The sequence below is a fragment of the Monopterus albus genome, unplaced genomic scaffold (genome assembly GCF_001952655.1).
Source record: "Monopterus albus unplaced genomic scaffold, M_albus_1.0 scaffold111.1, whole genome shotgun sequence".
In the NCBI taxonomy this organism is placed as follows: domain Eukaryota; kingdom Metazoa; phylum Chordata; class Actinopteri; order Synbranchiformes; family Synbranchidae; genus Monopterus; species Monopterus albus.
Genome location: NW_018127991.1, coordinates 317,879 through 338,204, shown reverse-complemented (window position 1 = coordinate 338,204; position 20,326 = coordinate 317,879). Strand labels below are relative to the sequence as shown.

Genomic DNA, 20,326 nt, shown 5'->3' with positions numbered 1-20,326 from the left:
CGGAAAGACAAAATCCAGCCTTTTTGGCAAAGCCTGGTGTTAGAACGGTACTCCCTCATTGTCCCTACAACTTTAGCAACACGCAACCAGCTGTGTCTTTGTCTAGAACCTATAGGACATATGATGCTCAAACTTTGTGGAGGGAAAGAAACAGAACATTTCTTTTACTAATTCTTTACTAGTATTATTATTATTATTATTATGTCCATGGCAAATGCCATTCTACCAACCAAGAGACTGGAGCTTGTCAAACCACCGTTACACATTTGAACAGACTCCAGTGAAACAAACATTTTCTACTTTAAGTAGTCCAGCTTTATGTAGATGCTTCTTCACTCAACCCTCCCTCTGTCTGTCTTATTCTCTCATTCAATAAACAAGCCTCTCTATCTACCTCCATAACACTCCTCTTCTCTTCCTCCAGTTCCCCCATTATGGGAGACTATATTGCGAGGCCCGTTGAGAGAGAAACCAATCGTGTGGTGTGTCAGTGGGCCGATAGAGAAGGACCCAGTAATGGAAGGCCTTTTAAGGCTAAAAAGGAAAAGCTAATTATGATAAAGGGGCTGTAAGTTGTGTGGTTATCGCAGTGCTGGGCCCGCTGGTGCAGCAGACTGGTCCCTGACAGTGATAACCAGGCAGAGAGAGATGCCTGGCGCTCTGTCACTGTCACTCTGGCGCTCTGCTCAGCTAAAGATGGATTCACACGCTACAACTTTTATGCATTTTTTTTTTCAAACACATAAAGCACTTTGCATCCACTGGTCCTGAAACCTGAAACAGCAGGCTCCTGGTGATTTCTGTTGGATTTTTGTCCTCAGCACCACGTGTACGCAGCAAGCATGCCATCTCTAAAACACTGCCAGACCTTTAACAGCACAAATGAATCCTCCTCAAATCAGTCATACATTTGACTGAACGCTTTTATGACTACATTTATTCAAAGCATCACTTGTCTGGTTAGCCTGTGCCTCAGCTTTGAGTCAGCTCAAACAACAGCAGAATGACGATGCTATGCCAGATACAGAGGCACCCAGATAGACATATCAGCTGTCAAGCCATGGGGCACATTAGTGGTAGTGAAGTGAATGAATGGGTATAGCCTCCAACTTGCTCCCCAGTTTCTTCTGTCTCTGATGCTTTATGCATTCTGCCTGTGTCTTGCTATCTCACCTCTCCCGAATGTCTTGACTATTATAATATTTCCTCCATGCCCTCACTCTGTTTCTATTATGATACTCCGCCCTGGGAGCCCATGGGAACGCATGAATGAACAGAGACATTTAAAGAAGACAACAGGAAGAGGACACTTTTTATTGCCATGCAAATTGTCACAGAACATCAAGACTGTGGTATTTCAATGAGTCTGACATAAACAGTATTTCATAGAGTATCCAATAAACTTGCAATGGCATTCGGTCATTTAAACTTCAAGCATTATGCATTTGACTTCTCTTAGGTATAAAGTAAAGACAGGACTTATTTATTATTTTTTTAATTAATTCAAACTTGATATTACTGAAATAAGAATTGGGGTATATTTCAAGATACTGAATGTCTCACAGCAGCTCAGTAATAGTCTTATGTGGAAGTAGGCTGCCTTGTCAATATCCAGTTTACCTCAGGTTAAAGGCAGCTACATTCTATTCAAAGATCATTGCAGAGTGCTGGCAAACCTCTACTGCAGTTCTTTCAGAGGCCACAAGATGGTGCCGATGAAAACTACACCCCACTGGGACTGTTACAGAATTCCCATGCAAACCCCTTTTTGAGGATTATTTAGACTAGAGAGCACCAGCTAGTTACCCTTTATCTCATCCATTTATTAGATTTTTTTTCCTTACTGAATGTTTTAGTGTTGTTGTATATATGTATGTTCTTTTTTTTATCTGTATTGAAATTTTGAAATGCATACAGTGTGGGTTTCTGATGTACTATTGGTATTATTTGAGAGATGGATTTACAGATCAACATGTATGCAGCTGGCTACAGATGCACACATGGGCAGACTTCAATGACACCCACCTGTGAAGTCTGATTCTCCTCTATCTGATCCATTTCAGTAGGATCCAATTAAATCAACTGCTGTAAGTTTTTTTTAAGTGAGTAGATGGCAGCCTGAAGTGGCAGCCTTTCCAGTAGCTCTGTAGTGTGTTTTTTGCTCTTTTACAGTGTTTTTCACCTGTAACCCTTCTCATTACACACAATGCGTAGTGCTTACTTGTTCTATCCTATGGATATGGAATTTTTCCATCTCCAAGACGGCTGTGGACTCGTTTATTTGCAATATCAGCTGACAATGGCCTGTACTAGTGAGCTTCCTGACATACCCCAGGAGGCGAGGTGCCTGTACAGAGGCTGCAGAGCCAGTGTTCAAGATTAAAGAGTTACCCTCTTAACTGGTGACTTTCAGGGGAATGCGTCAGTGGTTGCTCATGGATATGCCAGCTGTTGAAAACAGGTTGAGAACTGGCTACGGTCACTTGTTAACACTGGCACTAAGCTAAAGGCAAGGAGCTTGGCAAAGCGATGGAGGTACAAACCATCAGTAGTTATGGGTAACGTTAACTCGTTGGCCAACGAGACAGACGAACTAGCTGCACTAGTGAAGAATGTGAGTATCTACAGGGAATGTAGTTTGCTTTGTTTCACTGAAACATGGCTAACTGCTAGCACCCCAGATGCTAACGTGGCTCTACCCAGCTTCACTACAGTCAGAGAGACACCAAGGCAAGTGGGAAATGCATAGGTGGGAGACTTGCACTCCAGCACCGAGTGGTGTAACTGCCCCAGCATGTAACTGTTACTATTTGCTGTCGGGACACTGAACTTTTAGCTGCAAGTCTCTGACCTTTCTACATGCACAGAGAGTTTTCGCACTCCATTGTCATCTGTGTTTATACACCCCAGTAGACAAATGCGGGTGCATTGTGTGATGTCATTTATTCGACTACTGCGAGACTCCGATGACCTTATGTTGATCTCCAGAGACTTCAACCATGTCTCATTGGACTCTACACTGTCTGCATTTTTCCAGTCTGTGGACTGTCCAACCAGAGGAACTAGGACTATTAACCACCTGTATGCTCCTGTGAAGGATGCATACAGTGTCACTCCTCTGCCACCACTGGGGAAATCAGACCACAATCTGGTTCTGCTCCAGCCTCAATACAAAACACAGGTAGTACAGCAACCCACCTCCACATGATCCTTTAGGGAGACCTGAGGCTGAAGAAGCTCTGAGGGACTGCTTTCAGTCTACTGACTGGAGACTGCTGCAGGAGTTATGCGGTGAGGACATTGAGGAGATCACTTACTTCATCACCGACTACATCAACTTCTGTATAGACATTGTCGTTCCCACCAGAACGGTGCTCTGCTTTGCTAAAAACAAACCCTGGATTACCTGAACATCAAGGGCCTCCTTATCAAGAAGAAGATGGCATTTAAGGATGGAGATCAGGATGAGGTAAAGCACCGTCCGCTCTCTCTCACCTTGACAGGGGGAATGGTGCTCTGAGGATCATGTTTTTTGACTCCTCCAGCATCTTCAACATTATCCAGCCCTTGGTACTGAGAGACAAACTGACAGGGAGTGAACTCACACCTCGTGTCCTGCATTACAGACTATCTTACAGGGAAACCTCACTGTGCGTCAGACTGAGGGACTGCACCTCAGAGACAGTGGCCAGCAGCACAAGAGCACCACAGGAGACAGCGCTCTCCCCTGTCCTATTCATCCTGTACACCACAGACTTCAAATACAACTCGGAATCATGCCAATCATGTTTTCTGACGGCACTGCAATCGGGGGCTGTATCAGGGATGGACAGGAGGATGAGTAGTGGAGAAGAGGACCCTCAATAAGCTGCTGTCCATCCTGGACCATGTCCATCACCAGAGGAGTTGATTCAGCAGTAGGCTGCTGTTTCTCTCCTGCTCCACAGACAGACTGAAGTCGTTTGGCCCTCGGACCATACGACACTTCAGCTCCGCCCAGTGAGGAGGTCTGGTCTGACTTTTGGACATGTGATGTCACTACTCACCTCCATAATAATGTGATCCCACTTCACTAGGACACTATACTACTGCACTGTGCGCTGTTCATCCTCATCTTTTATCTTTACACACAGTGTTCAGTCCTGCACATATTGGCATTGTACACAGGTACCCCGTGCACATTTACTTATTATGATGTGTACCCTATGTTCACTGTATACCTGGCACACACACACATATATTACCTATATTCTTATTTTTACACTTATTTCTTGTCATTTTTAAAATATTGTCTTTGTATTTTAGTCTTACACTTTTATACATTTCTTTACTTTGCTGTGATTTTGGTAACCACTGCTGTTGCTACTGGATACATGAATTTCCCTCGGGATCAATAAAGTATCTATCTAAAATCACAACATACTGTCTCTTCCAGAAAACACTTCATAATTAAATGATATAGAGAACAAAGTAGTCTTCCCAAATGTAAATGAAGTTAAAGTTAACATTTCACATAGTCTACTGTGAGTTTTGGCTGAGAGCTCAATTCAGAGATATTCATTTAGTATAACACGAGCTGAGGTATGAGAAACAAACACTGTGTTAGCCCAGGCACCAACAGTGTGTAGTCACTTCATTGTCCCACCTCTGATCTGTAGTAGAATGCTGCCATCTTGTGACAGTGGCCATATTACAGCTGGCCTCTACATGTAAACACTCCTACAACTAATGTCATGCAGTGCTGAAGTGTTTATGTGTCCATTAGCCATGAGCGAATTCCCTCCATGATGGACTGCTAGATGTCTGTTATAAGGATTGTGAGTTCGCCCTGTGTTAGACAGTCAATAGTTGTAGAGATGATTTGCAAAATACATTACACATGTTTCCATTTTCCAAACAAATATGAGTGGGAACCTTGTCCTCTGTTTATCGTGTGTCAGTGAGGTATATGCCCATGTACATGACTTGATGTACTATGAATCAGCACAGCCAAGAGTTAGCCTGTAGTAGAGCATGTAACTCACCACTTTGCGGGCCCTGGTCTTATAGTCAATGTGCAGCTCTGTGTGTTTCCGCAGAACTGCTTCTAAAGATCTCTTCAGATCCAGCGCTCTCCTCAACAGCTGCTGCTCAGCACCTGCCCTGGTGAAGACCTAAACACAAACACACACAAATCAGACACATCCAAGGCTTCCCTCAACAGCCAATGAGAAATCAGACAGAAAGAGTTTGTACATTGCAGATGAGCTGTATCCAGGTATTGTTTTGCAGACGGAGTGGTATAGCATTAATGTTATTAGTAACTCACAGCTTGTCCTCTTGCTGTTGTAGACACAGTCTATCCACATGCCTTAGTGTGGTCATTTATTACATGTCAACCAATGTGTATAGCTTGTCGGTACTAACCTGAACCCAGCCCTGCACAGCTGGAAGGTGTTTGGTTGTTATCAGTCTGTGGAGGTCTATGACTGTGGAGACCACTGCCTCATTATCCTCCGTCTCCTTTATATGTAGACCTGAGAGGAAAAAAAGGGATGAAAACAAAGGAACATTTTAATGATAAAACCATTTAAAAGAAATGTACTGTATATTAATCCTAGTAAATCAATCAATATAATATAACGTACACACACAGCAGCAATTTTTTTAGCTGTACTTACACAATAAAACATTTTTCTCTCTCAATAGGTTGAATTTGTCAAATTATAGTTTCAACAAGCTATGCTTAATGCTAGGTGTGTTTACAGTAAGCTATTTGAGCACCCACTCATAAGACAATCTTCCTATTCTTCTTTTCACATCGGTACTGTATTGGGTTGAGATCTGGAACCGGGTAAAACCAGGATAAATCCAGAATAAAGTGAGGTCAAGGTCCTGCTCTTACAACAGATTTATGCCACATCATACATGTAGTGGCAGAACAACATTCAAACGCATGCTGTTCACCCTTCTGCTTGAATCTACTCTTTACAGGTTAACACATGGCAGGCGATGTGTTTGTCTCTCACTGGTCCTCGTTGAAGCAAGTAAGGCGCCTTGCGGCAAACTGGTGATTAGAGGCTATACAAATTAAATTTGTACTTGACAACTGCTTTGAAATATGTCTCTAATACTTCCTCCAAAACACTGGCAACAAAAACTGGACATTACAAGCTTCACAAACACGGGGATTGTTGCAGCACATGATAATGTATGGGTATTTCAGTGAACTTTACACTGGTTGTACCCACCAGGACTGAGGTTCAGGTCCAGACTGTAGGAGTGAGAGATGAGCCCCGAGTTCCGAATAAACACATTTTCACCAAAAGGCCCGTCCTCCTCTTCTTCTCTACTGCTCTCCCTCTCTTCCTCATTTTCTTCCTCCTCTCCCTCCCCTTTCTCAATCTCTTCCCCATCTTCTACCTTCATTTCCTTCTTCTCCCGCTCCTTCTCCTTATCTTCAGGCCTTTTCTCCTTCTTTCCCTTTCCTTTATCTTCCCCACTGCTCTCTTTTTCTTCAGTCTTTCCTTTGTCTTTTTCTCCTTTCCTTTCATTTCCATTACTTGTCTTTTCTTCCCCAAGCTCCTCCTTGTCTTGTTTCTTCCTTTTTATCCTATCATCCTCTCCATCTTTGCTGCAGCAGGGCTGTTCGCCATCTGATGGACATTCACTGGTTGGTCGGGAGTTTGAGGGGCTGCTATTGAATGTCTGGGTGTCTATGAGTCCACAGTCAGGGAGAAGTAGTCTCATACAGGATTCCATCTCTGTCAGCGTTGCCTCAATTTCCTGATAGAGCTCTGACAAAAAAATAACACTGTTAAGAAACACTAATAGAATGAAGGGATCAGATATAACTACAATACCTTTTGTGTGACTTTTTTTTAGTGTAGCTTCTGTACAAACCATTCTGTCTTAGCTAATACACATTTTAATTGATATAACATTACAAATATCAATATCATTACAAATATTATTGGCCTCAAGGGGGAAATTTGGTTCCCTTAAAAACATCAGTCAAGAAAGAAAAATAAAAACTGTAGCAATGTTCAATCACGCAGCAAGGTTCAGCTCAGACAAGATGACAGATGCAGTGAACACAGAGGAAGACAAGCCTCCAGAGAGTCTCTAACAGCTGGCGGTAACCTCAGGTCTGTGAAAAGAGGAAGACCTGGACCCACCAGCATGGCCTCAGCCTTCCAAAGAACGGGTTTGTTACAGATGTTAAAGACAATGTGGTGCTTACCCTCCATGTCTTTGGTAGCCGCCTCCACTCTCTCCTTATAGATCCTCTCCATTCTCCCCTGTCTCTCCTCCTCTCTCCTCCTCTCTGCTACTGTCCTGGCCTCCACATCCAGGAAGTCCACCTGACAGCAAGGACACCTGACATCACTCACATGTGGATTACAGCATGTAGCATGTGAATTAACATGGGAAACAAAGGAAGAATCTGAATTGATCACATGTTCACATTTGAGGGCACAAGTATAAGTAGAAATGTTATAATAACACTCCGCTCATATAAACATACAGTCACAGCCAAAAATATTACCACTGCTGCATTTCTATCAGATAACACACCACGTCTCCCAGAGAACTGTCATAATCACAAATTCTTTGGTGTTCTTATGTTTATTTCTTTAGTTTGCTTTGAAACAACACAATAAAGGTGAAGGAAAAAGCCAAATCTGATACGTTCTATATACAGAACTCCAAAAATGGACTGGACAGAATTATTGACACATTACTATGTGGTAGCACAACCCTTTGGACAAAATAACTGAAATCAGTCCCTTCCTGTAACCTTCACTGAGTTTCTTCCACCTTTCTACTGGAATGTTGGACCACTTTTCTTTTGCCAACTCTCAGATTTGAAGGGTTCCTTCTCCCAGCTGCTGTTGTGAGATCATCATGTAGGTCAGCATGAATTGGTTTGGAAGTTGATCAAAGTTCTTTAGCAGTCACATACAAGGATATTAGCAGAACAGGGTGGTCAAATGAAAGTGCATTTGGATACAATGACAAATCTTGGGCATTAGATTGTTACCAAAACAGTTATAATTTTTGGTACAACAAGATCAAAACTGCCATTTCAGGTCCTCAGTCAGCCAGAGTAGGAGTGTACCTGGATCACAGAACAGGTATTCTGTCCTTCTACAGCATCTCTGAAACCATGACTCTCCTCCACAGAGTCCAGACCACATTCACTCAGGCTCTCTATCCTGGAATTCGGTTTTATGGTCATGGAGACACAGATGAGTTCAGTAAACTCAAATAGACAGAAGTGACTTCAAATGCAGTTTGTTAAAAACTTTATTTTAAAGCTGAAACGTCTTAGTTTTCCATGTTTGTTGCTTGGAGCCTAAACTGACATTTTGTCCACATGAAAATGTTCTCTGTGCTCTAAATGTTGGAGGAATATTTGCATTTACATGTTTGTGTGTTGTTGCATCACCTCCAGAGAAATTACCAGACTTTCCTTTATCACTGATATTTTGTTCTCACCAGTTTGTCCATGTGTAATGACACTGACGTGTTTGTGTGGCAGACCAAATGTTGTTGTATGTACCAATGAGGGGTGTGGTATACGAGGGTTTGAGCTGTTATAACACCGTGATAATCGTGACCCTAATCAATAAGGAAATCCGTGGTTATTGACTTTTATATAGCTGAGATTTGGGTTGAAATGTAAATCTACTGATGGTGTGGCTAAAGTAACTAAACAGGAGTCATGTAACAGACTTTACTGATGTAACATGTGAACAAACTGAAGGTTTCATAATAAATACAGTCTTTAACCTAAAAAAAACAAAACAAAACAATATACCGCTGCAATCACAATGCAGGCTATTAAAATCTTTTCCATATTGCATAAGTGGCACTTGGGTTCACTTGTGTGGTGACCACAGCCTGGAAAAGGTTCCCATACAGCCTAGTTAATGGGTTCAGAGCTTCAAAAATAGTTTGGTGTCTGCATTGTTTACTGCCTGTTTATACTGTTTATTTTGCATTGTTTGCCCTGTTTGTTGCTTGTTAATACTGTTTATTTTGTTATATTACACAGCCTTATGCTGGTTTACTGTTTACTTGCCCGTTGCATGGGGATATGTACATGCACATTGAGAGCCGATGTACCAGAGTCAAATTTCTCGTTTGTCCGACACACCTGGCCAATAAAGCAGATTCTGATTCTGCTGTTCATCCACAACTGAACTAAGAACTAAAAAGAGATTCCACTGATTTTACACATGGATCCCTTGTCATAGACAGTACTACTCAGTTGTGTCATGATGTCATCTGCTTTATCTTAAAGATTAAAATATATAATACTTCAAATAATTGACCAAAACCCTGTCTGACAAACTGGGGGCCCTGACTTTGAATGAGGGCATTTAACATGCAGGAAGGGTCTAATATAAGACTCTAAATTTCAGGCACTTGCTTAGATTCTTTCCCATCACACAGTACGAACAATATCAGGGAGGCATCTGATTGGTCCTAAATTCATTCTGCAGCACCTTCTTTAAATGAACCACTACCTTCTTTGCATAGTACTGTACATGTTATGTTTTGCTAGAAAGTATGTTTGCCATGCTCAATGATTAAACTTCCACAATGCAGTCATTTTACACATTGTGCATCTCTAACTATACCACAGGGCATTTTCTCAGCACTTTGCAACACAACATGTCTCTTACCTTCTTCACTTGTTTGAGAAAGTGGTAGCCCAGTGCCAATTTCTTATAAGCTGTCCCATAAGAGGCCTGCCATGACTGGACAGTCTGTATGGCCAGTTTCCTCAGTTTCCTGGCTACTTCTTTAGGAGGAGGGAGGGGCTGCTCAGAGTCTGTCTCTACTGTCAGCTCCAAGAACTCCTACATAAGAAGGAAGAGGAGGAAAAAGAGAAGGTGGGGTGTGAGATGAAGACACAAGAAGATACCAATTTCTCTGCAAAACCTCAGTGTCAGCACAATTCTTGTACAGACAGATTCACATTTAGACTTTCAGTTCTCCATAATTTACAGTCCTATAGTTGTTGAAACAAAGTGGCAAGAGTTCTAATGAACTACCTGGAAGTTGTCCACCAGCAGCGTCCTGAAGTGGTGTGATCTGGAGAAGAGCTCACTGGCTATCTGGAAGGCTGACAGCCGCACCTCACAATGTTCTTGGTTGAGCTGGGCCATCACTGAGTGGTACACATGGTCGATGCAGTCACTAGACACTCTGAGAGGAATGAAGCACATATAGTGAGCAGCGATTAAGCCCATGATTGCTTTTTGTATCATGACTGTGATGTATCAAGGAAAATGAAAAATTGAACAAGAACATCACCGATATCCTTGTGGGTATATAGAAGCTGTGATGCATTGAAGGGAAGCACTGAAGCAATGTGACGCACTAATCATGACTAAATCTAATTAGCGTAATGCTTTTTCATTGAATTTCACATGGCAATGCATGAATGTTTATATATTAATGTAAGCAGCATTCTTATAATTCTGAGAGTTCAGGTGGCCCATGATGGTTTCAAAATATTTTCCAACCCAAGGTTCGTTGCATAAAAGTTTTCACAGATAAGTTCAAGTACTCAACTGAAACATGGCTAACCGCGGAGTTTCCCTGGGAACTATATAAATCACCAAGACTTGGCAACTGGTAGCACTGCTTTGCACCAGAGCTGAAGTTGCTGTCAGTACCCCATACTACACAGAAGCATGTTCCTGTGTAGACATGTGACATACTTGCAGATCTTCTTGATTTCCTTCATCTTGTCCTGGTTGAGAAGCAACTGTCCTGATGTGGTCAGCTCCTCCACCAGCTCTGACAGACGCTCCCTCTGAGACAGCTCCATCTGTGACCAGAGATACGCTATCAATTAAAAGGACTTTACGTGAAGATTTTCAGTAAAACCACTAAAAACGGATTTGGCAAAATGGACTGCAAAATAATATATTAGGATGGCTGTTCTCCAGGGGTTTTGTTATGTTTACACAAATATGTGAATATTATATTGCTATAGAATTTGTCATCCCATGGCAAAGTCAGACAATTTTAACTTAATGTTAACCGCTCAAAAGCCCACTGAGGATTTTAAGAACTGTTTTGGATCATGGTCCTATTGTAGAAGCCACCTGCCTGTCTTTTCACCTGCAGACTGACTACGGGACATCCTCAACCAGAAATGAATAATTTAATGTTATTTAGATATTTCGTGGGATTAACGTTATTCTTCTCCCTTCCCATGCAGTGTTTCCTGGTCCACTTGCTGCCACCGAGCCCCAAAGCAGAATACTCTACCCAGACAGTGTTTTTCCTTGGCAGGGTGTCCAAACCTTAGTTAACGGTACTGTTTTTCATTAAGTAGCTATCACTAGCTAGTTACTTACTAACGCTACGTCTTCACAATTTACATATTTAATGTACACAATTTAACAAATTCTGCGGAATTAAAAGAAAACACTAAGGAGAGACTATACAAGACCTATCCAAACGGGTCTTAAATGAATGTAAAGCTAAGTTACTGAAGTCCAAGTTGCGTCAGCTTAGTAAATACTCGGCTAGCACTTCAGATGCAGACGCAGCCTCCACTTACCAGAAAGTAGCTTGTTATAAAAAACTAAACCTCAGGAAATGTTGTCCGCTAGTTGTTGACTCCAAGTCAGCTTTGTGAGTCGTTGTCCATTCATGACAAAAAGCATTGTCTGTATATAAAAGAAGTCAGTATATTAACGATAGCTAGCTGTTTTGTTTACATATTTATATCTTTTACGGTTAGCTATGCAGCTTCAAATGTTTTGGAGTCACCGGTGACTAATTTCACTGGTGACCGTCCAGTGAATGCGTTGCTGGTAGTTCGTACAGCTCAAACACCACTCACAGAGTAGATACAATTATATGTTTTGGCCATCAAATGACAAATTCACGGAGCGGAATTCTCGAAAACAGCTGCGGTAACCGGTTAAACATCCCCATTACATGCCATTTATTTCCGTATGCCACTTGTACTACCGGTTCGACTTTCCACAATAAAAGCACCATGTTGACCTGCTATGTTATATTTCTATTGTTAGGTAATTTCTTAGTCAGATAGATATTGGTTAGAGATTTGTTGTCTAGAAATGTTTAGTGGAGACAGGATGTTTAGCTCAGGCTGTTAAATGCTTAGTCATTCTTATGAGCTTTCTGCAGGCTGCATAGAGGCCAAGGACAACTAGATAGAGACAGTTTGCAGACAGGAGGTTATTGCTATTATTATGATATGTGTAACTGTAATGGTAATCATAATATTTTCTTATGTGTAATGTCATGTCAAAATGTTTTAGATACACACCACTAATCAACAGCCACACACCTTGACTTTCTTCATGTTTTGACTATTGTTATGGTCAGCTGCAAAGCTGGCATATCAGGTGACGTCACGGTTTGACGTTCCTGTGTAGCATGGGCTAGCCCAACCAAGTGATTAAATTGTATAGACATTTTTGGTTCAGGGTCTTTGATCCTCCAGGCTGCCTGCGCGCAGGTTTGGGGGTAGAAGAGATCTGGACGTGTAATGTTAATTTTACCTGTGATCCTTTGAATAAACCAGCACGGTTATTTTTTTTTATATAATCCAAGTGGTCTACTTCGTCTTTGTGAGTTCCTGGTTTAAAAGAGCCGGAAGAGGCTAATAACAAAATTAGCTTAGCTGTTTGGTGCAATAAATAATACTTTATTTATAAATGCATTAACACAAAACCAAAATTTTAACATTTTAATTTATTGAAATTATCAACACTAAGTAGAAACATTTTACAGGTCCCTGATAGACTGGTGGTTTGGGCGCCATGAAGGGCATTCAGCGTAAAACACGTGCCAAATGTCAACATGCTGTGGCGACCTCTAACTGGAAGGGACGAAAGTGACATTCAAGTAAAAATATTTAACAACACACAGTTGCATTCTAAGCAGTGAGCTGGATCCCAGGCTCTGGTACTGTGCTCGCTCACTGACATGTCTAGTTGAGACACTTCATGGAACCAAGCCATGCACTATTCAACTCAACATTTGTCTCCCTCGTCCTTGAAAGTCTGGAGGAGTTTCTTTCTGCGTCGGTCATGCAGTTGAAGAGTGGTTGTCTCCACATTCTGTATACTCCTCTCTGCACTGTTTAAAATGACACCCCTGTACAAGACTGTGGTCATTTTATTTTGACTTGTAATGCATCTATAAGTTGTACAATCTCTTCATAGTAGCCATTCTCCTCTCCTAGAATCATTTCTGACTGGACCATATCCTGGTACTGGTCTCTGAGAGAGAGCAGGGAGCCCAGTAGTGAGCCGTCTGAGCGGTACTCATCCAAACACACAGGAGCCATTGCCAACAAAGCCCGAAGAGCCTGAAAGAAAAATGACACCAGCACATACGTCACATTTATTTTATACACTATGTTCATCTGTTTTACCAGTCTGGGGTTCTGAGAAGTTAATCCTGGTTATTTTGCATTAATACTATTTTTAATTTGTGTTAATTATCAACATGTATTTTGCTTCTTATCTACAACAACGTATTAAATGCAGGCCACCTTCTCTCTGTAGTCATGCTCAGTGGACTCCAGCAGCTGTGGGACCAGATTGCACCAGCCCTTCTCCAGCAGCTCCCCCTGCAGGGGCACCTTAGAGTACTGGCGGACACGCTCCTCATGGGAAGCGTCGAGGACCTCGTCCAGACCGGCCTGAGAGATCAGCTCCTGGTGGAACAGAGGAGACCAGTCTCAGCATCATCTGACATATCTACTTCAGCATTCTCTTTAAGGATTGGTAGAACCTTACATTTCAAGCATCAAAGCGAAACTCGTATTAAGGATTGGTAGAACCTTACATTTCAATCAGCAAAGCGAAACTCATACTTCATTATTAGACCTGGATTAACTTCAAATACTGTTTGGCTGTTTCACCTTCTCACTGATCATGTCATATAACATGGTGACAATGCGTGTCCGCAGAATGCCACCTCCATCTGCCCTGAAGAGCTCTGATAGGATCTGTAATCCACCATGTGACAGGAAGTGGTGCTGTGCATAGGGGAAGTGACGTAAGAGGGAGGCCACTGCAAACAGAACCTGATGGAAAGTCCCACAGAAAACATTACAGCTGAGCTGAATGTTTATACACATCTTCTAGACATTCAGGAGTAATGAGAGTAGGTATAAGTACCTTCTTTTTGACTTGGAGTGGCTGTGCGGTGGCCAGTACGGTTAACAGCATCTGCAGAGCACCACTCTCCACAGCTTTCACCTGAACCACTGGGTTACTACAGGACACAAACACAGCTGTTAGGGCAGGGACACACCAAGCCTACGTGAAAGAACTAGCAGCAACGTAGGCCGACCGTTGAGTCGCCTCATGTCAGCTTTGTCTGGGCCAGTCAAGTTGTAAAAGTGGCATGTGAACACACCAGACTACAGCCAATGGCCGACTAGCACATAAATTCTGCGTCTGCATGACAAATACCTGTATTCACCATTCAGAAAGGGAAACAAGAGCAGCTAGAATATGGAAGTATAAGCTATAAACAAAACCTCTCTCGTTCAACACAGCTGCTGCTAATCGAGAATATGTCTGATAAGAAGTTGCAAATGAGTGCCATTCTCTGTCTTTGGTCTTTTGGTTGTGGAAGAAGAAAGGAGGCTGTGAAGGTGAAAAACAATGAGAGACAGCACTAAATGGGTGAAATCATGGATAGTACCGTGACAGGCTGAAGGGGCTTTCCAAAACATTGATTTGCTAAAGCTCAACAGCCAATCAGAGTGGTCTCTCTCACCAATGAGACCTGACGCCGATTCAGCATGTTGTTCAACATGTTGAATCGGCCAAAAAGCTGCAGACAGGGTCCCTTTATTGCCAGTGGTGCAGTGACACACTGAGAAGACGAGCCCTTACAGATGCTCATAGACAGTGGCAGACAGCCAACTGTCAGCGTGATACCATCCCTTTTTAGGTTTTACTTACCAAGTAAAACCACACAAGCACATCACACATCACTTCCTGTGCTGACTTACAAGACCTGGGGTGAAGTGGTTGCATACTGGTACATAAGAATAATTATTCAACATCAAACACAGGGGCATAATGTATTTTGATGTTGCACAGTTGTAGTTGAGAGATGCCGTTTATGGTAATGATGTTACGTTCTTCAAAGATGATGAACATACCTGGCCAGGGCAGACCCCAGGACAAAGGCAGAGTTTTCCTGTAATCTGAAGTCAGAGCTGTTCAGACCTTCTAGAATGAACTGGAGACCCCCCATTGAGCACAGAGTCTGAGCGTTATCCACCTAACACACAGAGTTAGAAGCTAACATCTCCAGAGTAGATGTGCAGGTTTTCATGTGTAGGAATGGATGTGCACCCTGTTACCTGGTGCACCAGATACTCCAGCTCCTGCAGGATGCTCAGTCTCTGCTCAGTAGTTGAGTTGCTGCTGTTGAACTGGTCCAGAAGGCGCCTCATGATCTACACACCACCACAGCACAGATTATTCACTTTAACTGATTATTTTTATGGATATTGTGATTCTAACATTTCTAACAAGTCTCTAATGCCTGGTTTAGACTACAGGATTTAAGCCAGATATGACAATCGACCATTTTATCTCGTATAGTGTGTCATAGTATATGACAAACGATGCTCACGACGTGCTGACACAAAGTCTAGCATGCCAGAATTTTTTCCGCCGTCTATGATGAGGTGGGCTGATGTTGACCGACAGCAGCGCAGATGGATCTAAAGCTCACAACAATTTTGGCATATTGGATGAACCATGTTCATTAAATATCACAGTGATACAGCTAACGCTAGCATAGTGACTTCCACAGTCTTGTGAAGTAGATACCCTATCAGGGCTAGCTAGACAGTTTTCAATTTTACTACCTGCTTAAAGTTTTTATTTTTAACTGCTACTTCAAGTTCTCTGCTGCTGCGTTCTTCGTGCAACCCACAGTCAGGTCCACGGTTACGTGCCACCCCACCCTTTTTTATGCTTTTTCAAACACAAGCGGCCAGTATCACATGTACTCTTCTCCCAGTCCCTGTCACCTCCAAGTCGTGAACAATGTCAGGCTGTGATCTGTCAGGTACCGACATCTAGTCTGTCATATTCTTCGCCCAAGAATTTATGACTCCATAATCTGACATAGTGACCAGACAAATCCTGTAGTCTGAACCAGGCAGAAATTGCCCATGAGTGTCTGTCTCAACCCTGTGATTGACTGGCAACTTGTCCAGGTGCACCCTGCCTCTCGACCAGTGTCGGCTGGGACTGGCTCCAAAATAAACTTACCAACTCTCTCTGCTGGAAAAACTGTAATGCTATCAGTTTCCAAGTTACCACATAGAAATGTTTGTCACTTCTGCACTGTGTGTCTACGTTAGTTAATTAAACCTCAGGTCTCTGATTTGTTTGCCCACTTGGGTGCACTGCAACAACCTGTCATCTGTGACACCTGTTAGAGTTGTAGTGTGTATTATGTTAACAGCAGTTGCCGCGTTACATATTCAACACTGGCTTTCATTTAGTGTTGTTTGTTTATATGTGACGAGTCACATATTCACTCTGTTTTAGCTCTGTTTTTGGTCTCAACCAGCTCCTGAGCTGCTAAATGCTTCACCAGCTAGTCCCTATCTGTGTCTGTCTGCTGCCGAGTAGGTAGTGGACAGTGGGTTTATCTTGGATTTGTCTATGAAAACAGCAGTTGCTTCTGGTGGATGGGAGAGCTCAAACTGAGCCAACAGCAAAGATATGGGTCATAAAACCAAAATGGCAAGCTGACAACTTTTATGGCTTTGTACATCCTAAATGACTTAGACCACTTAAACAAAGCTGATGTACCCGAGTATCCGTTTCCACCAGCAGGTCCAGCTGAGCCATGTCTCTCTTTAACTCCTCTAGTGGGCGAAACTTTGAAGCCACAGAGTCCTACAGACACACAGCAATGAGAAGACATGTACACACTCAGGTGGTAGTACAACTAGCTAAAACTAATCCAACAGTCCTGCAATAAATCCTGCTTCCTGAATGTGATAATATTCAGTTTACTGTGCATCTTCTGTGAATCTGTTTGCTTCCATAGTTCTACTGTCAGGAAGAACACAGATTTGTCAACCATTCAGTGATAAATTAATGTAAAAGGAGTAAAAATTGTGGTGGGGAGGACAAGTTAGAGAGAATTTTTTAGATACACTGAACAGCCTCCCCGCTCCAGGTGTGATATCACCACTATAGCTGCTGAATGTTTCTCTTCATAGAGACCAATGTATAGTGTTTCTGATTTTTAGCCATTTTAACAAAAAGGTTGAAACAATTTTAATCTGAAAAGCACAAATGAAATGCAAAAGTTTAAACTACAGTAGGTCAGCCTCATCATCAATGAGCCTTGGGCGCACATGACCCTGTTGCTGGCTCACTGCTTGTCCTTCCTTAGACACTGTTGGTAGGTACTAACCACTGCAGACCAACAACACCCACCAAGACCTGCAGTGTGGGAGATGCTCTGACCCAGTCATCTCACCATCACAGCGTGACCCTTGTCAAAGTCACTCAGATCCTTACACTACCCGTTTTTTCTGCTTCCAGCACATCAACTTCAAATACTGATGTTCACTTGCTGCCTAATATACACCACACACTGACAGGTCGAATTGTAATGACATAATACTCAGGGTTATTAACTTCTTAATGCTATGGCTGATCGATGTGCATTCAAACTGTTTCAGAGAGGTGTTGATTCTACTGGATGATCACTGTGAACACTAGTGGTTGTGACTGGGGTGCTGGCATACTGACAGGTGTTTCTATTATTTTTTCTACTCCATTTCCATCAATGAAGCTAGGCTAAATGTCAGAAACAGCTGTCTGTATAATGCAGTCTAGTCCAACAGCAGCATACAGCTGAATAAGCACCTCTCTGCAACAGTTTGAATACAAACCTACATGGAGGAGGGGTTGTTACAGGACTGTTGGATTATACTGGCTCAGTTTTATAAGAGCATGTGTGAGTAGATTCCAAAGTTGCATTTAAAACCCTTGACATCAGCCTTGTACTCATACCTGTTGATCCTTGCTCACTGGGTTCAGGTCTTCCTTTAGCTTCTTCATGGCCCGTTTCAGTTCGTCTGGACTGAACATGGACTGGGTTGCTTCTCTCTCCCTAGCAAGCAAAGACCTACTAATGATATCCATTTCCCCACCACCACCTTGTAGACTGTACTTTGACAATAGTGTGAGGAGCTCAAACACAAGAAGACTCAAGGCTGTGATCTGTGTCACTGTCACCCTACAGAGTATGAACTACTTTCCAAACTCACTACATCTGAAGAAATTCTTCTGGGCCCATACCTGTGTTCCTGTGTCCGGTATTTGAGCTGCTCTTCCCCCAGCCGGACCTCCCTCTGACCTGTCTGCAGATTGAGCCTCACATGGGAACCTGCTGGCACTGCTTGGCCTGAACACAAACACACAGGCAAATTTAAAACAGATTTACATTTTATTTGACTACAACCGAGTATCATACACCCTCCAGTGCATTACCTGGTTTGAGTGTTTGCCACTGCTCAGTAGCTTGGACCACCTCTAAATCTTCATCTTCCTCTATCTTCACCTGCTCTTCTTCATCACCATGTGTTACTTCCCCTTCCTCTGTAGTCTCCACCACAGTTAGGGCCGAGTCCGACTGCACAGGGACAGAAATAAATCACAAAAGGATTCAACTCCAACATATTGTGTCGCTATATTCCCATGGAAGGTTATGCAAGATGACCTGTTAGCTGCGCTACACATCCTGCTTTGGCACAACACAGGAGGTCTAGTATCGAGTAAGAGTATTAAGTAAGCATTAATTAAGAGGAGGGTTATTAACAATGACACACGCAAACGAAAAATGCTCACCTTCTGACCAAGAACATCGCCAAAGTGACGGCAATGCAGCAACAGGAGAAAGGCCAGGGCGACGCAGCTGGATGTCAGTCTCATGGCGACTGAAACGCAGGAAGGACACACTGCTACATCACTACTACTGTTGTGTCGTCGCACACACTGATAACACCTGGATACATATATATGTGGCTGACTCACTAGGACACACTCCATTCACAAATCTGGTGATTTATGTTTCCTTGTTCGTTATAAACAAAAGGTACACAAGGAGAAGGAAAAACATCTCCGTTGTGTCTTAGGGTACTTAGAGTAATCATTTGTTAGAAGACTGCCTAACACACTGCCTGCTCACTGGCATCATGACAACAGAACTCTAAATAAAATACATTAACAGCTTAGTATTACAAAATTATGACTACATTTTGCACCTGGTGCTACGAAACAGCCTGAAGTCAATGTCAGCGTAAGCTCACCTGCTACACTATCATTAAAGAGAGACTCAGACAGAAAAAAAAACACGCGTCTTTTGCGGCTTCTCGCGGTTTGTTCCACGTAAACACACTGATAGCTCCCGCAAACACCTGGAGTTTTCTGTCCCCGTGCGCTGCTCTCATTGGTCCGAGTACAACGGTCTTCTTCTGGTGTTACACTGGTTGTTAAGCAACGCATATTTCCCCCACTACTGCCCCCAGCTGGTATGGAATGAGAGCAGGCCAGTGCAGTAACAATATAACATTGTGTAGGCCAACTACTATTTCTATGCCCTACGTGGCCTATGGTGATATCACACTTTCCTCAAAGGGCATTTGTAATTTCTGTAACACACTACACTTGTCTTCAGTGCCATTAGGTAAATAACAGTCAAAGGTATGAGAAGTGTTTGAATCTAGAAACTTCCACATGAGGCAAGTGTCGTGACCTCTACATTTCAGGTGGTCATTTGAATTTAAAGTGAAACTTTTCTTCAAAACAGCTCAACTACCATTCTCACCTCTAAGGGACAGAATTAAAAACAGGTCAAGCTACATAACAATATAGGATGACTTACTGTCTCCCCATGAAGAAGAAACAAAACTACCTTGTAATTTTGCCTATGTCTATGCTTAAATACACACAGTTAAAAGCCCTGTGCACAGAATAACTGGTCTGCTTTCTCACACACACACACACACACACACACACACACACACACACCACATAGCAGCTTTTAAACACTGGGGCCATGGCCCTGCTTGAAATATCTTGATAGGCGCACAAGGTCATATGACTTGCATTTGGAGGCGCCACTATAAAAAAAAAATATTGTAGTTTGAAGCAGCTAAAATTACACATTATCATGTGAGGCATCACAAAATATTTTAGATAAAACTGTATACAAAAACAGATTCATATTCCTAAGACACTGGACACAGAATAGTGCAAGTATTTTATTACTGTAA

At 42.4% G+C, this 20,326-nt stretch overlaps 2 protein-coding genes across 4 annotated transcripts in view; both read right to left on the bottom strand.

The window, feature by feature from the left end:
- uvssa (UV-stimulated scaffold protein A) overlaps positions 1 to 11,984 on the bottom strand; it is a 46,295-nt gene extending 34,311 nt beyond the window's left edge. Inside the window, exons 1-9 of the mRNA XM_020611278.1 lie at positions 11,570 to 11,984; positions 10,719 to 10,828; positions 10,047 to 10,200; positions 9,675 to 9,851; positions 7,223 to 7,343; positions 6,591 to 6,776; positions 6,231 to 6,395; positions 5,407 to 5,516; positions 5,025 to 5,153 (exon numbers count right to left, since the gene is read on the bottom strand). Of these exons, the coding sequence (XP_020466934.1) occupies positions 5,025 to 5,153; positions 5,407 to 5,516; positions 6,231 to 6,395; positions 6,591 to 6,776; positions 7,223 to 7,343; positions 9,675 to 9,851; positions 10,047 to 10,200; positions 10,719 to 10,828 (1,152 nt within the window). The 5' untranslated portion in view covers positions 11,570 to 11,984. The remainder of the gene's footprint in view (positions 1 to 5,024; positions 5,154 to 5,406; positions 5,517 to 6,230; positions 6,396 to 6,590; positions 6,777 to 7,222; positions 7,344 to 9,674; positions 9,852 to 10,046; positions 10,201 to 10,718; positions 10,829 to 11,569) is intronic.
- Positions 11,985 to 12,726: 742 nt separating this feature from the next.
- Positions 12,727 to 19,571, bottom strand: sil1 (SIL1 nucleotide exchange factor). 3 transcript variants are annotated; one of them, XM_020611312.1, is made up of 12 exons: positions 19,316 to 19,571; positions 18,900 to 18,988; positions 18,543 to 18,684; positions 18,351 to 18,456; positions 18,063 to 18,162; positions 16,845 to 16,931; positions 15,374 to 15,469; positions 15,170 to 15,291; positions 14,172 to 14,268; positions 13,913 to 14,077; positions 13,541 to 13,705; positions 12,727 to 13,354 (listed from the first exon to the last, which is right to left on the bottom strand). In XM_020611312.1, the coding sequence occupies exons 1-12, from the start codon at positions 19,554 to 19,556 to the stop codon at positions 13,157 to 13,159; spliced, it is 1,608 nt and encodes a 535-aa protein (XP_020466968.1). In that variant the 5' UTR covers positions 19,557 to 19,571; the 3' UTR covers positions 12,727 to 13,156. The 3 variants fall into 3 exon arrangements, with proteins under 3 accessions (XP_020466968.1, XP_020466969.1, XP_020466970.1); XM_020611313.1 differs by having other exon boundaries at positions 12,730 to 13,354; positions 19,361 to 19,571; XM_020611314.1 differs by lacking the exon at positions 19,316 to 19,571 and adding an exon at positions 19,086 to 19,281 and having other exon boundaries at positions 12,735 to 13,354.
- Positions 19,572 to 20,326: the final 755 nt, after the last annotated feature.